Source organism: Botryllus schlosseri, chromosome 1, assembly GCF_051294905.1.
Source record: "Botryllus schlosseri isolate E-star chromosome 1, Bs_hap1, whole genome shotgun sequence".
NCBI classification, from domain to species: domain Eukaryota; kingdom Metazoa; phylum Chordata; class Ascidiacea; order Stolidobranchia; family Styelidae; genus Botryllus; species Botryllus schlosseri.
This window is the reverse complement of record NC_137236.1, coordinates 2585690-2604699: the sequence shown is the minus strand read 5'-3', so window position 1 is coordinate 2604699 and position 19010 is coordinate 2585690. Positions and strand designations below refer to the sequence as shown.

General features: G+C 39.6%; 3 protein-coding genes across 3 annotated transcripts in view; 2 read left to right on the top strand and 1 right to left on the bottom strand.

Moving 5' to 3' along the window:
• Positions 1–19010, top strand: part of LOC145444643 (uncharacterized) — a 165903-nt gene that overhangs the window by 38308 nt on the left and 108585 nt on the right. The gene's annotated exons all lie outside the window — the stretch shown is intronic.
• Positions 3602–6260, top strand: LOC145439820 (zinc finger MYM-type protein 1-like). Its single transcript, XM_080317465.1, has one exon. The coding sequence runs from the start codon at positions 4009–4011 to the stop codon at positions 6145–6147; it is 2139 nt and encodes a 712-aa protein (XP_080173591.1). The 5' UTR covers positions 3602–4008; the 3' UTR covers positions 6148–6260.
• Positions 6195–12784, bottom strand: LOC145439812 (uncharacterized). Its single transcript, XM_080317456.1, has 2 exons — positions 6391–12784; positions 6195–6322 (listed from the first exon to the last, which is right to left on the bottom strand). Exon 1 carries the CDS (start codon positions 12054–12056, stop codon positions 6780–6782), a length of 5277 nt encoding a protein of 1758 aa, XP_080173582.1. The 5' UTR covers positions 12057–12784; the 3' UTR covers positions 6195–6322; positions 6391–6779.

Sequence of the window (19010 nt, the reverse complement as noted above, 5' to 3'; positions counted from 1 at the left end):
ATCATTTACGGTCGGATGATAGTGAGCATGGTGCAAGGTCGCGCTAGTTACAAAACCTTGGCAAAGTCAGCATTGAGAAAGTTTCTGTTGTGTTTGCCGATCGGTTGTAGCATTTGACTTTATATCTATATGTTTTGGAGATCGGTATTGGTGCTTATTTACAGCTATCGAATATTGGAGATGCCTGCAAACAGTTGTGCCGTCCCTGGTTATAATACTGTTGGGAAAATAGTAATTGGGATCCGTGTTTTCATCATTATTATTTCGATTTCATCAGGTACACGGCTTACTCATTTATACAGTGAGATCATGTCTATTGAAATTATGGCCTCGCACGTTAGTGGCAAATGATACGATATTATTCACAAAATCAAACGACAGGCTTCTCTCTGCCAAATTTTTACTTGAGCTCGTGGAAAGGATATATATAGAGCCTACTGGAATAAAGCCGCCCCAGCCTGAGTCATTAGTGTCTGCCATTATTTCTGAAAGGGAGAGTGATATTTGAGAATATATGGCTGATTTTGCTTTTGAGAAAGGCAATTCGAAAATTCAATGACCATGTAGTTAGACCAGGGGTGGGCAAACTACGGTTGCGGCCCGCAACGCCGTTTTGTGCGGCCCGCGAGAGTCTCAAGAAACTTGTTCTCGAAGAAGCTAGTTAGTAAATTTCAGAAATGAAGGGAATCAAACAACGGAAGCCAGGGTATATGTGGTGATTTGAATGGAAACCCTTGATCATAAATGATACCGCAGTGTTTCACCATAGCAATTTACAACGTAGCTACGTTGTAAATTGCTATGGTTTCACAATGTTTGCAACTTTAAAATTGGTGGCATGAAGCATACAATGTAGTTTTAGTGAATCTGGACAAACACTAGCCTTACAATAGCCAAATTGTAATTCAGCGCCAGTGTCTTTAAATAGTTTATAATCTGGTATATTTTCAGATTCGACTAACATGCCCTATCCACACTGCTTACTGTCTCTCTGCGATGCTAAAGATTGACATCACATTGCAAATATGCAGTGTCGTCAAGAAATGTTATTACAAGAAGGACAGTTTGATGGCCATGCCTCCCACAGTTGAGGTATACAACAGTAGCCTATATCACCACCAGTCTTGCGGCATTGTTGACTGCTACTTATGTTTAGGCATGCAATCCTTCAATGTCTCATCTGTTGAATAAATTATAAACTCCAAACAGTCATGTGTGGTATTGTATATATTTATCAGCCATTTGCTAGATGGTATTCAGTTATGCAGAGCTACCCTGGCACAACTGGAAGTGCATGAAACATCAGGGAGATCAAAGTAAGAATCCAGTTAGAATGAAAGATCTCCTCGTCGCCATGACCCTTTCATATCCAGCAAATGGGTTAGGTGACAGTCTTGGAGGTTCTTCATCATTGGATTTTGCGATCTGCTTACACGGTCCGTGGCGTTGTGTGGCTGGGCACAGGCAGTAATCATCTGTGATGCAATAATCTTGACCTGAGTGAAATTGTTTGTCTCTAGCTGTACCTTGATTGCTACTAGTAACAGTACAGCACAGATATTCCTACATGTATGGTTACCATATATTTTGAAATCGGGAAGGATGACACTTTGACCAAATATGTACAGTTAGTTGATCAATACTGAAAACAGCTGATTTTGCAATTTTTTGCTGTAAAATTTGGCGATTTTTATTTAAAAAATGGTTAAAAAATGGTCATCACTTTCGTTTGACTACCGATTTACGCACTTTTTACTTAAAATTACTGGTGTTGACTAAAAAAGGTCGTCACTTCCGCTCGAGACTCCGTATTAGCTCTTTCTTAGCGTCATTAATGCCCATTTTACCTCAGACACTGTCATTTATCTTAGCTTCAAAAGCTGTAAAGGAGGATAAATTGCCAAAAAAAGAGGATATTTAGGCATCCTCTGGGACATTTTCAAAAACCCGAAAATGGAGGACGTATGGTAATGTAACCCTACCTACATGTCAAGAAACCTCGTAGGAAATTGACAGACTGACCAAGATATACATTAAGAGTTAGACTGCGGCGATTACAGCTATATCAATATGGGGTAAAGGGGGAAAAATAATATCAAATTGAATGGCCAGCATCCATGACGATCATCAATTGTGGTCATTGCTGTAATCCTTGGTCTGAATACCAGTACAGTTATGCAGTGGTATGCGAGAAAATAGAAATGCCTATCACAATTTTAAATGGAAGAATTCTTAACTACCTCACTTTGTGGTGAAATGACTATGAATTACAACACTTTCTTCTTCTTGACAATGGGTCCTTCATAGATATAGTCAAAACCGGACATTCTTAGTGGAGGCGGGGCGGTGGAGGCGTGGAGGCGGAACCGGCATTTGACCCTTCAATTTTCTACGGCAAACCCCATCCTGTAATGATAGGACAAAAGTGATCAGAGTTGGCATAAACTTGTCACATTTTTGATAAATATATAGGCCTTCATAAATCGGCATAGAATCTATAATACGCTTCAACCATGTAGCCTACAGCATTACAAAAAGCGTGGGAGCTGTTTGTAATTTATAAACTTGCATTTGACAGTAGCTTAAATTTTTTGTAGTTTATTTATTTGTAGATGCCTGCTGGCCTTAAAATAGTAAATATAAAACTGACCCAATTTTTGGTTTAATACGACCACTGACCAGCTTCCTCCAAATCAAGATATAAAGCTTTCCTTTCTTCTCATATTACAGGCTACCCAGCCACCTATTAAACAGTGATTGAACCACAAATCCGTCTTCAACTTGATTATAAATTTGACCTACCTTGAGCATGAGATAGGTCCCTTTTTAATCGGTCAACATAAAAAGATTTTTTTATCGCATGCGTTTCTGGACGCTTGCTCTTTCATTGGTGGGGAAGAAAATGATGTTGACTTTTGACGCAAACTGGGGCAAGGTATCGGTCCCAACTTCAGCCGACGTTTCCCAGAAAATCAACTGCCGCTATATAATATCTTCTGGCCGGAAATATCGATAACATATTTCGGCTCTTGAAAACACAATGAATCAGTGACGTGCGGTCCAATGAGGCAGGGGAGGCAGTGCCTCACCTGTCGTTAGAGTGAGTGAGTGAAATTATGAAAACCCTCGATGATTATTGATATTTTCCGTCGATGTTCATAAATAACTAAATCTGAACATTTTTTCACCCAACATCATCAATTTGCCTCATTATTATTCAAAAATACAGCGCGAAAGGAGAGGTGAGGCACGGGTGAGGCACGGGCGGGTCGTGCCTTACTTGGAACAATGCAATTCATCATAAATAGCTCGGAATTCATAATAATTGGTATCAATCAAATGCTATCGTCGCACTGATTCCGAAAATCCAAATATTAGCAGTGTCAGAGCACCAGAACCCCCCAAAAATCGTCAAAGAAGGTGACAGTCGGCTTTATTACAGACGATGCCAACGCAGAAAAACAATGGCCAGAGGAGGCACAAACGAATCTAGCTCATGCACTATTCGCTAACTATCGGACACTTGCAGCAAAGTGAAACGTTCTATCGATTTCGGAATCCAATCCAACAGTCTTGTAGGAATTGCATACCGGTAGTAGCGACGACAAATATATATGTTAGGTTTATGTAGGCCTATTTTCCATCCATAGATACGTTGTGGTATGTGATAGCTACTAGCATAGCCTATTGTCGTGTTTTGTGGCCTTTATGCTGTGTTCAAATTCAATAGCTGTATAACCTTAAATTGTGATATGTGATTCATGTACTTACATAGCCTGCGTTGTCGTTGTTTGTGGTCGTTTATAGTGTTTTCGACTGCAATAGTTATTTACACCAGGTCGATTCTAATGACATCTCTATCCCCAATCATGAATATCACCCTGATTTGTCACAGGCTGGCTGATGTCTAATCATTTCTAAAGGTGTGATAATAGTGAGTGACATATTTAGTTTTGCTGATCAAATACAGAACCGCAGTGATTAAACAGCGCGCTTGGGGCTCCCAAAATGGAAGAGGATTATATATCCAAGCTTCGGGATTTCTCAAAACTGAAGTTTCGCGCAAAAATAGAAGTGATCAGCAACGGAAGACCAACGCCGCAACTAAAAGGTTTGCTTCAAAATATTGGAAACAAGAAAATGCGCACTTTTCAACAGGACTGGTATACCCGAAAAGAATGGCTGTGTGGCTGCGCTTTAAAAAATCGTCTTTACTGCTTTCCCTGCCTTTTGTTTTCAACTTCTAACAATGTCTGGACTACCACGGGATATTGTGACTTGAAAAATTTGCCACGAAGCCTCAGCAGACATGAGAGATCGACAACCCATATTCAAAGCACGATTTCTGCAAAATATTTCGGAAATTCCAGGATCGATACGGCTTTGAACGAACAGCGGACACTCGATATTAGCATCCACAATGCAAAAGTAAAGGAAAACCGAGATATTTTAAAAGACCTGATTAATGCAACCTGCTTCTTAGGTAAACAGGAGCTAGCATTTCGAGGCAACAATGAGAAGGCAAGCTCGACTAATCGCGGCAATTATGTAGAGCTGTTACATGCTTTTGCCGAGAAAGATGAAAGGTTGGCAAGACATTTGGAGACATCCAGTGTGTTTTCTGGCTTGTCAAATCGAACGCAGAACGATTTAATTGAGGCAGTCGGTGATGTAATTCGTAATGATATAAAAAGTGAGATTAATGCTGCCAAATTTGTCGCTGTAGAGGTAGACGAGACAACCGATGTCACAAATAAAGCACAGATCTCTGTTATTTTCCGCTATGTAGAAAAAATGGGATTAGACTGTGAAGTCAAGGAGGCCTTTTTGGGATTTGATGACGTAAGTGAGGACAGACGAGCCTCTGCGGTAGCTTCGTATGTCTTGGGTGCATTGGAAAAATACAACTGTGTCGAAAAGCTAGTAGCTCAGACATATGACGGGGCTGCTGTGATGGCATCAGAGCTTAATGGAGTGCAAGCTAAAATTAAAGAAAAAGTACCAGAGGCCATGTTCACACACTGCTATGCACACAAGCTTAACCTTGTGCTCCAGCATTCAGCAAAATGTATGCCTGAGAGCAGAGCGTTTTTTAAAACACTTGAGGGACTAGGGTCATTTTTTAGCAAATCCTCGAAGCGTACCCGTTTATTGGATGATGTTGTGAAACGGCGCTTACCAAGAGCAGCGTCCACAAGATGGAGTTCAAATTCCCGCCTGCTACAGACAACAAGCATGTACCAATCTGATCTGCGTGCCGTATTTCGCATCATTATTGAAAATCCTGACAATTGGGATAATGAAACTCAAATGATGGCCGCTGGATATTATCGTTGGCTGACAAAAGCATCAACATGCTTTTTAATTATGGCATATGAAGACGTATTTTGTGAAACCGATGCGCTTTTTAGAGTGTTGCAAAACAAGGTCATGGACATTGGCTATTGTTGTGCGCGAATCCAGGACACCATCGAAGCTGTTGAACGCATGAGAAGAGAGTTTAACATGAAGTACCAGCGATTTGAACAGAAATGCAGTAGACTTGAACTAACCGAAAGCGGAAGAAATCAGTCGGTCAGAGATGAGAGAAAACGAATGTTCTGCAGCATTCTGGATAACATCCTTGTTCAAATGAAAGCTAGGTTCGATCATTTTGGGGAGCTAGCTTTCCTCGGTTTGGTCGACTGTACAAAATTCAATGAGATGTCACGACATTTTGATGACACCAAACTACAGAGCCTGTCAAAATATGCAAAGTTTTTTGACTTTGTTAGACTAAAGACTGACCTCATCGGACTGTACAGCTCGCAAACAGTGAGGAATGAGTGCAAATCTCCAGGAGAGCTTCTGAGATTTTTAACCCAGAAAGATCTGCTTCAGACGGTTCCAGAGGCCACAAAGTTGCTCCAACTGGTGCTAACTGTGCCAGCTACTACAGCGTCAGTGGAAAGGTCGTTCTCTGCGTTAAAAAGACTCAAGACATACAGTCGAAATAGGACCGATTCAGGGCGACTTTCCTCTTTGGCCCTCATCTCAATTGAGGCGAAGAGACTTTTGAAACTGAAGGAGAACAAGGAGGACTTTTACAACGAAGTCACGAAAATTTTTGTGGCAAAGGATAGGCGCATGGACTTTATTTACAAATAATGTCCACAAACAGCGTCCGTTCCAATCTTTGAGACAATGTAATGTAACCGCGAAAGAGGGGTGGAATCTTCCACGTATACACAATGGATATATAACTGTCCTATCCAACACCCCAAGATGACGCGTTTCTGCCTGCTTCGTTGGATTTTCTTTTACACAGACGAAAAACGGTTTTCTGAAAGCATTAATACACAGAGAATGAACACTAATTGTTTAGTACCGGATAAATCAATATATACTTACTTGACGGTGTTTCCTTGAGGACAGTTACAAATTTCGAATCGTAATATTCATAATAATTAATTTAGGATCTATAAAAATTGCGATGTAAATACGATTGAATAAGATTGATAGCTCAAAATATTAGCAACTGATACAAAGCAGGCAACGAGGGCGAAACTGAACGGCAATCAACTCTATAACAGTTACGTCACAAAGGTCATACAAGGTTTATTGAACCGTGATGTTTATGGCTCTTGAAGTCCGAAATCGCGACTTCATCCTGGCCCTTTAAAAATTGAAAATTTGAATTTATGCAAGTTTGGCAATTTTTACACAACTGCAAATTCACAATGAGAACACAAAGAAACGAAAGGTTACAATACTCAAAAAACTGTAACAAATTTCAGCTCTCAACAGTCACGAGCTTCACAGAGAAGCACCAATTTGTTTATGGGTCGTTTCAAAATATTCGTTTTGGTAAAGACCCTCACGCTTCTCACCAACCCAGACTTGTCAGGTAGGGTTTCAATCACACGACCTAGCAACCACATGTTACGCGGTAGGTTTTGATCCAACACAAGCACAACATCACCTACAGTGATATTTCTTTTCTTTTCATTCCATTTTTGGCGAATCTGAAGTAGTGGAAGGTATTGTTTCTTCCACCTTGTCCAAAAAAGATCAGCCAAGTACTGGACTTGTCTCCATCTTTTTCGAGAGTAAACATCTTTGACATTGAACACACCAGGTGGTAGCATGGGTTTATCTTTCAACAACAACAGACTGTTAGGGGTTATTGGGGTCAAATCATGTGGATCACTAGACACAGTTGAAATAGGGCGATTATTCATAATTGATTCACATTCGCACATCAATGTTAATAGAGATTCATCAGACAACATTTGTTCATCACACAGAGCACCCAAAATCTTTCGCACTGTGCGAATTTGTCTTTCAAATACACCACCATGATTAGATGCACAAGGGGTCTGAAACAACCAAGTTATTTGTTTTTGCACCAAAAAATCTTGTATTTTTGTTTGATTCCAAGTTAAAATGTTTTGTCTCAACTCCTTCTCACCAGATGTGAAGTTGCTGCCATTATCTGACCGTATCAAACTGATTTGTCCACGGCGTGCAATGCAGCGACGCAGTGCCATAATGAAAGAATCAGTGTCCAAACTATTCGCAATTTCAATATGGACAGCGCGAGTGGTTAGGCAAGTGAACAAAACACCATATCGTTTTAACTCAGATCTACCACGCTTTACCAAAAACGGACCAAAACAGTCAACCGCAACTGCGTGGAACGGCGGATCATTCGGAGTTAATCTATCAGATGGTAGATCAGACATTTGTTGAGATTCTGGTTTCCGTTGACGTTTCCTACATGAGACACAATTTTTCAGAATGGATCGTACTTTGGAATTGATTGTGACAAACCAAAATCTTTCTCTGACTTGTGCGATAACATATTCCCGGCCACTGTGGCCACATGAAACATGAGCATCTCGAATGACCAATTCTGCAATCGGACTCTTTTTAGGGATGATTATCGGATGTTTTGAGTCGTAACCAATGGGAGCATTTTGATTTCTGCCTCCAACCCGGAGGGTCCCATTATCCAGAAATGGTAGCAATTTGTAGATCGGGCTAGATCTTTTGATTTGTTCATCAGTCTTCAGTCTTTCTATTTCTTCAGAGAAGTGCTTTGTTTGCTCATGACGTACAAGCATTTCTTCAGCAGTTTTAACTTCGGTTAAAGTCAATGCCTTTTTTGTCAGCTTTGCATTTGGTTGTTTGTTTCTCGCTTTGGCAAGAAAATTATTTTTGAAGCGCAAGACCCATGCCAGCACCCTTTTCAGTCGAGTCCAGCTTGAGATCTTGGAGATGAGTTCATCAAGAACAGAATTTGGAGTGGTAATTGTAAGAAAACACAATTTGTTTGGATTTTTGATTTCAGGGTCATCACAAGACAACTCCTCTAGAAATGTTGGTTGTTGAGGCCACTCCGAAGAATCTTTCCACAAGAATTCTGGACCAAATTTCCACATGTCGCAAGTCAAGAATTCAGAAACAGTCTGGCCCCGAGAAGCAATATCAGCAGGGTTTTGTTTTGAAGGTACATACCTCCAGTCCGATAATTCTGAAGACTCTTTTATCATATTGATTCTGTTCGCAACAAAGGTTTTGAAAGCTTTGTCTTTGTTTGTGAGATATCGCAAAACAGTTGTGCTGTCAGTCCAGAAGTATGAATCGTCAATAGGAAGGTCCAGCTCTTTTAGCAGAAATTTGTTATTACTGGCAGATATTGTTGCAGCGGACAACTCCATTCTCGGAATGGTAGAACCTTTAATGGGGGCGAGTCTTGTTTTCCCACAAACAAAAGAACAGTGAATATCACCTGCATCATTCACATATCTCAGATAAGATACCGCACCATAGCACAACTCAGAGGCATCTGAGAAGTGGTGAAGTTCGATTCTTGTCACCTGTCCAAACTTTGACGGTTTGAAACATCTTGGAATCGTAAAGTTTTCAAGCATCGGTAGTTGAGATAACCAGTCGCACCAAATCTTTCTGGCTTCTTCAGGTAACGGGTCATCCCAATTGTAGTTATTTTTGCATAAGTGCTGCATCAATACCTTCATTGGTTGCACTATAGTTTGAGCCATTCCCAGCGGATCAAAAATTGAGTTCACGATACTCAGAATTCCTCTTCTGGTACAAGGTTTGTGTTTTTCTTTGACGCGGAAGCACCACGAATCATCTTCTATATTCCAGGCAAGCCCCAATGTCTTCTCCATCGGTAGCTCATCAGTCAACAAGTCAATATTTTTCAGGTTTTTGGCTCTGTTTGATTCTGGTATTGCTGCCAGTACTTCTCTGCAATTGCTTGCCCATTTTGTCAGTTCAAACCCACCTTTGCTTAGCAGAGAACTGACATCTTCCACACGACGAATTGCAGCAGGAGTATCCTCACAGGAATCAAGAAAATCATCAACATAGAAGTTCCTTTGAACTGCATTTATGACATCAATGTCATAGGCATTTTTGTTGTCTTCAGCGACAGTTCGTAGAGCAAAGTTGGCACAGCTAGGGCTGCTCACAGTCCCAAATAAAAATACAGTCATTCGGTACGTTTCGAGTTGTTGGTTTGGATCATTATCCTTCCACCACAGGAAGCGTAACAGGTCTCTATCAGATTCATCAACCTTAACCTGGTGGAACATTGATCGAATGTCACCTTGGATCGCAACTTCATTTCTGCGAAAGCGCGATAAAACACCAACAAGGTTGTTTGTTAGGTCTGGCCCTTGCAACAGAAGGTCGTTTAACGCCAGGTTATTGAATTTTGCAGATGCATCGAAAACAACGCGGATAGTCTTCTTTTCAGGGTGATACACACCGTGATGGCTCAGGTACCAGGTTTTACCAACTGGCCCATCATTGTGAACCTTCTCGGCATATCCATTTGTGATCATGTCAGACATGAAAACTTTGTATTCATCGAAGAACTTTGGATCCTTTTGGAATCTTTTCTGCAGATAATTGATTCTTTGTTTTGCTTGATGTTTGTTGTCGGGCAGTGTTAAATCCGGATGTTTCAATGGTAATTCCATTTGGTAGTGCCCGTTCGAGTCAAGTAGGATTGTCGATGACACCTTTTCCATAAAAAGTTTATCATTTGCAGAGAGTTCAGTTTTGTCATTTGCTATGGAATTGACATCATCGTGACACATCCTGCACAAAGGGTTTGGATTGGTTTGAATGAAATAGGAGTGAGGTTTGAAAAGTTCGGATTGTTTTGGGCATGTGAACATCCATCCGATGGCACTTTTCACTGCGAAGTAATCCTCAGGTCCGTATATAGTTTCCAGAGGCTTATGAATTTTGGGGTTGTTTTTACCAATCAGCAGACCGATGTCTCCAGAAAGATCTGGGATTGGAATGTCTTCAAATTGTCGAAATTGATGTACATCACTTTGTGTTGGCCGCAGGTCGTTGTCCAGAGCGATTTTCTTTGTAGATATCAGTGACTTCAGAGGTACGTATTCTGATCCCTCGTAATCAGAAATCTCTAAACCACGAACAATGGTTGACTTCTTGGTATTTTTAGATGGTTCGATTGTTTGGAAAGTTACGTTTCGCTCGGGCCCAGCAAGACCGAGTAGTCTCACGAGTTCTTCAGATATGAATGAACAATTGCTCGCATTATCAATTAATGCCAAAGTGACGATGTAGTCGTCAGTGCCAACAATCCGTAGTCTTGCCAAAACTACATTCAAAGTTACACATTCATCATCATCATATTCATTGTCATCGCAGGAAGCACTGAAGAAAGAGGTAGCTTCTTTTGAATCAGAAATTTTGCCTTGGCCTTCAATTTGTTCATTGGCTGAATCCAAGGTTTTGTTAGCAACCTCTTTTATCTTTTCTTCAGGAGGTTGAAGAAGTGTTGTATGATTGCCTTTGCAACCAGGCCTTATACAAGCTTGAATGCGTTTGCATGCTTTTCCGAAGTGTCCCGACTTTAGACACTTGAAGCAGAGCCCTTTGGTTTTGACGAATTCAACGCGATCAGGATACTGCATTTTGCGGAACTGGACACATTGATTCAAGAAATGCTTTTCGTTGCACATGAAACAAAGTTCCAATGTTGGAGTCACAACTTGTGTGCTGAATGATGCCTTGGGCTTGCCAGCTTTGAATACACCCGTCACTTGCTTCTTGGATATTTCATGATTAGGGTTGTTATATTTACTAGTGATTTCTCTAATTTTCTGGCGAACATAGTCATTTACATGTTCAACAGTCAGTTCGGTTTTCAGGTCAAAAGTGACCTCCGCCACCAAGGTTCTCCAACCAGGCTGCCAGGAAGGGGGAAGTCTCTCGGCAATTTGTTCAACCATAGAGCGTGAAACATCACGAATTCTTCCAAATTTGGTTAACTTATTGGTGCAAGCGGTTAACGATGCATGAAATAAGAGGAGAGAATCGTTGTCACCTTCTACGAATTTCGAGCCATTTATAACAGTGTTTATGTAGCGGTCACTTATTTGGAACGGTTGACCAAAATTGTCTCTCAAAACCGCAAGAGCTTCATCAAAGCAGTTTTCCATATCTTCACAAGCTTTAACAAAAGTATTGGCAATACCTCGGGTGTATTGCAAAAGATGCATCAACTTCTGCTTTTGCGTCCATGGTTGACGATTCAAAGTAGCATTTATCATTTCCTTGAATGTATCAAATTCAATTGGGTCACCACTAAAACATTTTGGTTCCAACTTTAATGGAACAATTTGATCACTGGGTTTAACCTGGTGAATGACATACGGATTCTCACAATGAATCAAATTAGGCGGTTGGTTAGGCTTTACATCGAGATCAGAGTTTGCAGTATTTTGAACTGTGCAGCTTGCTGTAGCTGCTTGATTTGAATAAGCTGGCACAAAGGGTTGTACGATATCAGATGCCAAGGAACTAGGCAAATTAGGAGTTATTTGTGTATCAATCATGGGAGGTGCTACAACAAGGCGACTATTTTCGGCATCAATTACATGCGATTGATTTTTGGGCGCAATGCATGCGTTCAAACGAGCAGTCACACAGTTACTGTTAGATCTTTCACGCACACAAACATTCTCATTCATAGCATTAGACATTTGGCAAGAACTGTGAGACATGATATTAAAAGGAATAGCCACACCTGCGTATGAAGTATTCGAAGATATCGGTGGAGTTACATTTGGAGCAACACTTGTAGACGCTTCAGCAATTGAAGTTATTACATTGTTCGTAGGTTGAATAGTTGCACTTGCTTGCTGTAGTTGTTCTGGAACAATGCTTGTTTGAGGAGCCAGGCTCCTGTTCTCAGATGGCTGCAGTTCTGCCGCTGTCAGTAGAGGTGAACTTTGCGTTGATACACCTCGTCTAGTGAGTTATAGTTCTAGTTCACAAGTATTTTGCAAATGTTCTCGTTTTACACGGCGAGCTGTTTCGTCAGCATTTTGCTGCATCCTTTGTTTAATCATTTCACATTGTTGATTTTGCCGTCTTTGTAGTTCTTGTTCTTCTTTCTCCAACTTCCTCTTTTCTTCGTCTAGTTTCTTTCGTAGATCTTCTGCTAACTTCTTTTTTTGTTCTTGTAGATTGGCTCGGGCCAACGCAGTTTGATTTTTAATTGATTGTATTTCAGTGTTCAATGAAGCCTGAATATCTTCAATATCCTGTTTTGCTCGTGCAGAGCATATTTCTTGCAGTTTTTGATGATAATTTACGACATTTTCGACGTTCATTCCACTATAGCGAGATTTAGTTGAATGATTTGATGTAAAAGTACCGGTACCTGTTGATGACCGATGACTTGAACTTGATTTGCTTGAACTTTTCGGTTTCAAGTATTTGTGCTCTAAAGCCTCTGCGTGAGTGCCTATTCGCGTCGAGCAAGTGCGACGGTGAAGATATCGTGCCATGTAACGGGTTAAGCAGCCGCGGCAGCTGGTCTTGTAGAAATTTCAATAAATTGCAGCTCCATTACGGTGGCTTTCTGAAGGAAATCGCCGCGGCCAAAAATTTTTGTTCGTTTTTACCTTCAATTTGAGACCACATCATTTTTAGAGCGCAGTGCCCCTTTAAGTTCTTGAATAATATTTCTTGTGTTTCTTTTCATACTTTTCGTTGAGTAATCTGTAATAAATCGATTAAAACAGAATATATCGCGTGCGTGTTTGTGTGTGTGTGTGTGTGTGGGGGGGGGTCCGTGCCTCCCCAACCACGAACCTCACCGCACGTCACTGCAATGAATGATCCATAAAATAAACATAGCCTGATGCCAGTAACAAAGTATCAGTCACATGATTGCATCAAATAATATGACTATCTAGCTTTGATATCACCGGCACCGGCACTGGCTGAATTAGTATTTTGCTCACTAGCGACTAGTATTACAACCAGGGACTGCACCAATACAGGCATTTCCAATATTCGATAGCTGTAAATGAGCAATAATACATATCTGCAAAACATATAAAGATATAAGGTCAAATGCTACACCCGATCGGCAACACCCAGCAGAAATCTCTCAATTCCAACTTTGCCAACGTTTTGTGAGACTAGCGCGACTTTGCTTCATGGTCACTATCATCCGACCGTAAATGATTGACAGGCCACGCAGTTACCGTTCTTGGTAATCTTGGTTGTGTTAAGCTAGTTTCAGGACTTTTAGACACTGATTAAGACGTATTGATAACTTATATCATTATATGCACTACTGCACTGTGATGCTAGAAAATGTCTCAAAGATCATCGTCCAAAAAGAATGTGGATTACGAAACTATTCTATCGAAGCTGGATGCACTTTCAGACAAAATGGATGATCAAAAACTACAAAATGGCCAGAAGTTCTCGGAACTCATGAAGGAAATCATAGAACTTAAAAATAGTGCCGAATTCCTTAACGAAAAATATGAGGAGATAAAAGATAAACTTGATACTACGAGCAAGCAACTATCGAAAGTGGAATCAGAAAATAACTACCTGAAAAAAATTGTACACGACCTCCAAACATCCAACAGAGAGACCAATCGAGCAATAAACGATCTGGAGCAATATGGAAGAAGAGAATGTATTGAATTGCAAGGAATACCCTACAACGAGAAGGAGTGTACTGAAGATCTTGTGATATCAGTTGCCAAGAAAGTGGATGTGACCGTCACAAAGCATGATATAAGTGTTTGTCATAGACTAGGTCAACCAACTGAAGACTACCCTGATCCTATCTTGATAGTCAAATTTTGCTCGAGAAGAGTTCGTGACATGATCTACAACAGCAGATCAATATTACACAAAACCAAAGAAAAAATAGGCCTATACATCAATGACAGCCTTACGAAGACTAACCGAAAAAAATTCAATGCATGCCTAAAATTCAAAAGAGCCAACAAGTTCAAATACGTATGGACAAGGCAAGGAGTATCCTACTTGAGAAAGGATGACGAAAGCCAAATTTGGACAATCAGAAGTGATGATGATCTGACAAGGTACGGCATACCCCTAGACTGAACTGTAACCACTAATTCAGCCTTGATCAATAGATAGAAAATGCCCGTCTTATTTCCATGTGGCTCTTGCCACAAACCATGCAAGTCAAATCAGCCTTGCATTTGCTGTGATATCTGTGACTACTGGACTCATTTGAAGTGCACCAAACTGACAACACCGCAATTCAATCATATCGGAACTACTGATGAGTATTATTATTGCTGCCAATGCCTAAACTCGGAATTACCATTTTCATCACTTGACAATATGCAACTAACAAGGGAATTATCTTCTGTCAAAAAGTTATCTAGCTCTGACCTACCTAAGGGATTTTCTAATTATTATAGTATAGAAGAATTTAATGCTCCTACTGATGATAGCCCTTATATTACAATGCTACATGCTAATGTAAGATCACTTCCTAAAAATAGTGGCTTAGTCACTTCGTTAATTTCTGAGTTCTCTAGACATCCTGACATAATCGTCATAAGTGAAACGAGATTATCTACTGTCCTTCCTTTTGACGTCCATATTGATGGATATACATTTATCAATGCAAATTCTCCCACAATAGTGCGTGGAGTGGGGTTCTATATCAGGAACAATGTCCAATTCCATATCACTTCAGAGTTTGGCCTGAATCTTCAAGGCTGTGAAGACCTGTGGATTGAATTAACTTTGGTGAAAAACAAAAAGAGAGAAAACATCATAATAGGTGCAATTTACAGACACCCTCACCAATCAATGGCTCAATTCATAGATGCAATGGAAAATTGCTTCGAGAAGTTGACCCTACAAAAAAAAACTTTTTACCTGTTGGGAGACTTCAACATAGACCTCTTTAAATCAGATAACAAATATTCTGTGGATCTGACCAACCTAATATCATGTTTCTCGTGTCTTTCATTAATTAAAGATCCAACTAGAATAACTCACAACTCACAGACACTAATTGACCTCATACTCACCAACAACCAGGTCGAGCACCAATCCGGAATATTATTAAGCGATATATCTGATCACTTACCAACTTTCTGCAAAATCATGAATGCTTCAGTAGGAGTGAAACACAAAATAGCCTACACTCGTAACTATAGAAATCTCTCGGAGGACAACTTCTCGAATGAACTTTTTGATGCAATAAATGACCTTGAAGTCGAAAGTAGAACTCAAAATGATGATATAAACAACAACTTTTCATCTCTAATTAGTACCATCAACTCCCTAATGGAAAAACATGCACCTCTCCGCAAAAAAACTCGCAGGGAGATGAGATACGCAAATAAACCATGGCTGACCTCTGCAATCCGAATCTCAATAGCGACTCGACGCAAACTCTACAAGAGTCATTTTCTTTCCGGTGTGGACAGCAAAGTGGAATTGTATAAAAAATACACAAATATATTAACCAAATTGAAGAAAAAGTCGAAGAGCAACTATTACAAGGATCAATTTTATAAGAACCAAGGTGATTAAACAAAAACATGGGGGCTCTTCAATAAACTTTTTAAATCAACTGAACAAAAAAAAATTCCCAACTAAAATCAGCATAGACAATAGAACCGTAACGTCTGAACTTGACATATGCAAGGCCTTTAACCAATACTTTGCAAATATTGGCAGAAACCTTGCTGACAAACATGTGCCTACCAATAACTACAAGAAATATCTCGATAAACCACAACAGAACTCTGTCTTTGTCCAGCCAGTCGTTGAGAATGAAGTCATCGCGATAGTTCACTCATTTAAGAATGATACAGCCACAGGCCCAGATGGTATTCCAGTCTTTATTCTGAAAGAGATCATATATACAATATTACCTATACTCACTAAACTGATCAATAAATGCTTCGAGCTTGGGATCTTCCCAGATATTTTGAAAGTAGCCAGAGTCACGCCTGTTCTGAAGAAGGGCAATCCTAAAGATCTAACCAATTATAGACAATCTCTATTTTGCCTATTTTTTCTAAAATCATACAAAAATTAATACTTAAAAGGCTAACTGGCTTTGTTGAGAAATTTAGCATAATATCCAGAAAACAATTTGGTTTCAGAGAGCGTCACTCAACCCAGCATGCAGTTATAGCATAAATAACATCTCTAAAAACCTTCTCAGCAATCTATCCACCATCTGCATCTTTCTAGATCTTAAAAAGGCATTTGATACAGTGGATAGATCAATACTCTTGGAGAAATTATCTCACTACGGAGTTAGGGGTAACATGTATAAGCTACTACAGTCTTATTTACGTAATAGACGGCAATTTGTTAAAAATGGTGAAGTCTTAACGGATAAGCTCGGAATTGAAATGGGTGTACCTCAAGGATCAGTTCTGGGTCCTTTCCTATTTTTAATATATATTAATGATATAGACAATGTATCGGACTTCACAATTCAACTGTTTGCAGATGATACATCTCTCATGCTCTCATCTTGTAATACAGCCGACCTTGAGTATTAATGTAATTCAAATCTAATAAAATATATGACTGGATGTGTAGTAATAGACTAACAATAAATACTTCAAAAACGCACTGTATGTTCTTTGGTAAAGGTACTCCAAAAGACATAGTACTAAAGCTCAATAATGAAAGACTTACTTTCCAGACGCATCTATCCTATCTTGGCATAATTATAGATAATAAGCTATCCTGGGGTGATCACATTAATTCAATTTGCAATAAACTATCGAAAGCCATAGGAGTCCTAAGAAAAGTCCGTTTCCTATTACCACTTTCCACACGACTAACAATATATCACACACTCTTCCACTCGCACTTGACTTATGGGGTCGTATTATGGGGTTCAGCTAAAGCCAAATACTTGAATCGGATTAAAAGCCTGCAGAATAAAGCAATTAAATTGACTTGTCTCGCCCATCGCAGAGATAGTGTAAATCCTTTATATAGTCGCTTGAACATCTTAAAAGTTGTAGATATCCACTTATATGAAATAGCTAAGCTCATGCATGGCTACTACAATGAGAGCCTACCAGAAATCTTCCGAGACTATTTCACTCATCTCACCAGTCACCATTCACACAATACCCGAGGCTCTTCTATGAATCTATTCTTACCCCGAGAACATCCGAAGACTATCAGTTTCCAAGGTCCTCGTATATGGAACTCCATTCCGCCCCATATTAAAGATAAACCGCTCCATATCTTTAAAAAAATGTTGCACGAATATCTTGTAGGAAATTATGAACATTCTTTATAAATTGTCAATAAGCATATTTTTGCCTAGTTTGTGTTCCTATAGCCAGTGCCATTGTGTTATCTCGTCTATCTAGGTTACCTACTGTTATCCCACTTACTTTTTCATCTGTTTTTGATACATTGCGAATATGTTATATTTTTTGCTAGCAAATGTGTTATATTCTGTGATAAGTTTCATATTACAACCATCCTTTCAGGCTGTAGCTGACTTGATGATCTCCCGATCCCTTCGCTACAGCCTGGTTCTGAATTATATATACTTTGCTTTGTATTTATCTATCTTTGTATCATCAATGTTCATGGACCGAATAAAATTCTCTCTCTCTCTCTCTATCGCATTCAGTTTTCCATGGCAAAACGATATATACAGTGGTTACCACTGAGCTATATAAACACTGGAGTGCGCTACTCGCGATATTTACGTTGTCACTAGAAACAGTTGCATTGTGGGGGATAGGCTGGACGATTTAGTGCAGGAGCTTATGGAAAAACGTCCAGTTCTAAAATATATTTGATTCGTATTGGGTTTGTAGTATTTTATACGAATGGAGCTTTGAATGAATAATCATCGTAACATTCAGGATTTGTTTCAGCCCAATATCTCGTGTTTATATCTGTGTTATCGGTGTATTTCGACATGTCGAAGATATAAGTGGTTTCGACTGTTCGTGGTAAAATAAGGTTGTCTATGTGTCATCGTATGTATTTTTTTGTGGTTATATTCCTGATGTAGATTGCTTTACTCGTTGTATCCAGCATATTTTACGTGTACAGAAATAACCAAGCTGCCAAAAGATGTTTAATGCCAGTTCAGTTATCTTTCAGATATATGTATCTATAGGAAGTAAAAGCATCTACGATTGTCAGCTTGAAGTTATTATCGGAGCGTGCCTCGGAATTACCTATCCTGGATTCAAAATCTTCATACTTCAATGGAGCTGATGTGAATGCTATAACTGCCAGCTGTGAATATTGCTGATGGAGAAAATTCAGCATCATGGGACATATCAAAAGGCACTGCTGAAATCAACTGAATGCCATTGTGGTTATTCTACGTATTTATTGGTTCAGCGTATTTAAATAAATCCAAAAAAGAGAAAGTAAAGATATGTCTGCTATGTGTGGCGATGGGGTAGTGATTTCTGTAGAAGTGACTGAATGAGTTCATTGAATGAGAGAAACAAGAAATGCATGGGTCCTTATTCAGATGTAGCTAGAATTGCCCAATTCACAGTGAAATTGGGGCTATGTTGGTTGTAACAGCAATCTGTGCACTTTGGGAGTTCATAATAAATATTAATTTTATCGAATCAAATCGGCACAAGATACAATCTAAACGGCGTACATGTATTTTATCATAATTACACCTATAGCTACCC